The sequence below is a fragment of the Buceros rhinoceros genome, unplaced genomic scaffold (genome assembly GCF_000710305.1).
Source record: "Buceros rhinoceros silvestris isolate BGI_N320 unplaced genomic scaffold, ASM71030v1 scaffold12888, whole genome shotgun sequence".
Taxonomy (NCBI): Eukaryota; Metazoa; Chordata; class Aves; order Bucerotiformes; family Bucerotidae; genus Buceros; species Buceros rhinoceros.
The window spans coordinates 71,303-72,136 of NW_010425331.1; the positions used below are offsets into that span (position 1 = coordinate 71,303).

Sequence of the window (834 nt, forward strand, 5' to 3'; positions counted from 1 at the left end):
CAGGAATGGGAAAGCGAAGACCTATCCTTGGCCTGCTTGTGAAACACACACTAACAACCAGTACAGGGAGCACCATCCAGAATTTACTACCACACCTGCTTGATGCATTTCGTTGAATTGCAGAGTTCTTTTGCTTGCCGAGTTTTAATCTCTGAGTCTGAGAGAGGAAAACAACCCTGTGTTCCCTTAAGGGCTTGGGCTGGAGGGGGAAGCAACAGCTCTCATGGGACGGAGCTGTCTTGCCAAAGCAGCCCAGCACATCTACATCTCTCCAGTTGGACAGGCAGGCTCCAGAGGGCCGGAGCCAACACCCATGCAGAGTCACTCTGAAATGATATTGATTGATGGACTCAAGGACTGGACCTGCCCAGGGTGGTTTCGGGATGACGGTGTAGAAGTGTGGAGCCTGCTCTGTTACTCACCTTTCTTCAGAAGGCTTTGTAATGCTCAGTCCTCCTCTGCTTTATGTTGACAGGTGACAAAGCTTTTTGCTGAAGCTGTCAAATGCTCTGGGAAATTGGACTCCAAGAGTCTCTTCCACTACAGACAGTCTGACAATGGAAACACTGCATAGAAGAACTATCTCCAACCTGCAATCTTACTGCTTCTGGCACCACAAAAGAGAGAGGATCTCAGATCGTCCACCTGACCATCTTTCCATGTATTTTATAGCATCCGCACTGATCATTTTTCCAACTTACACAAACTAATTCCTAGCCAAAACTTTTGGTGGCTCATTGGAAAGTCATCCTTTCACCAGTCTCTCCATCATCTTCTTCCCATTTCCAAAGAGGATCAAATATTAATTAGTTTCTAGATCGGGTACATCCAGAC

The 834-nt window shown here is 46.9% G+C and overlaps 1 protein-coding gene across 1 annotated transcript in view; it reads left to right on the top strand.

Moving 5' to 3' along the window:
* CPS1 (carbamoyl-phosphate synthase 1, mitochondrial) overlaps positions 1-574 on the top strand; it is a 71,767-nt gene extending 71,193 nt beyond the window's left edge. Inside the window, exon 32 of the mRNA XM_010141114.1 lies at positions 476-574. Within this exon, the coding sequence (XP_010139416.1) occupies positions 476-574 (99 nt within the window). The remainder of the gene's footprint in view (positions 1-475) is intronic.
* Positions 575-834: the final 260 nt, after the last annotated feature.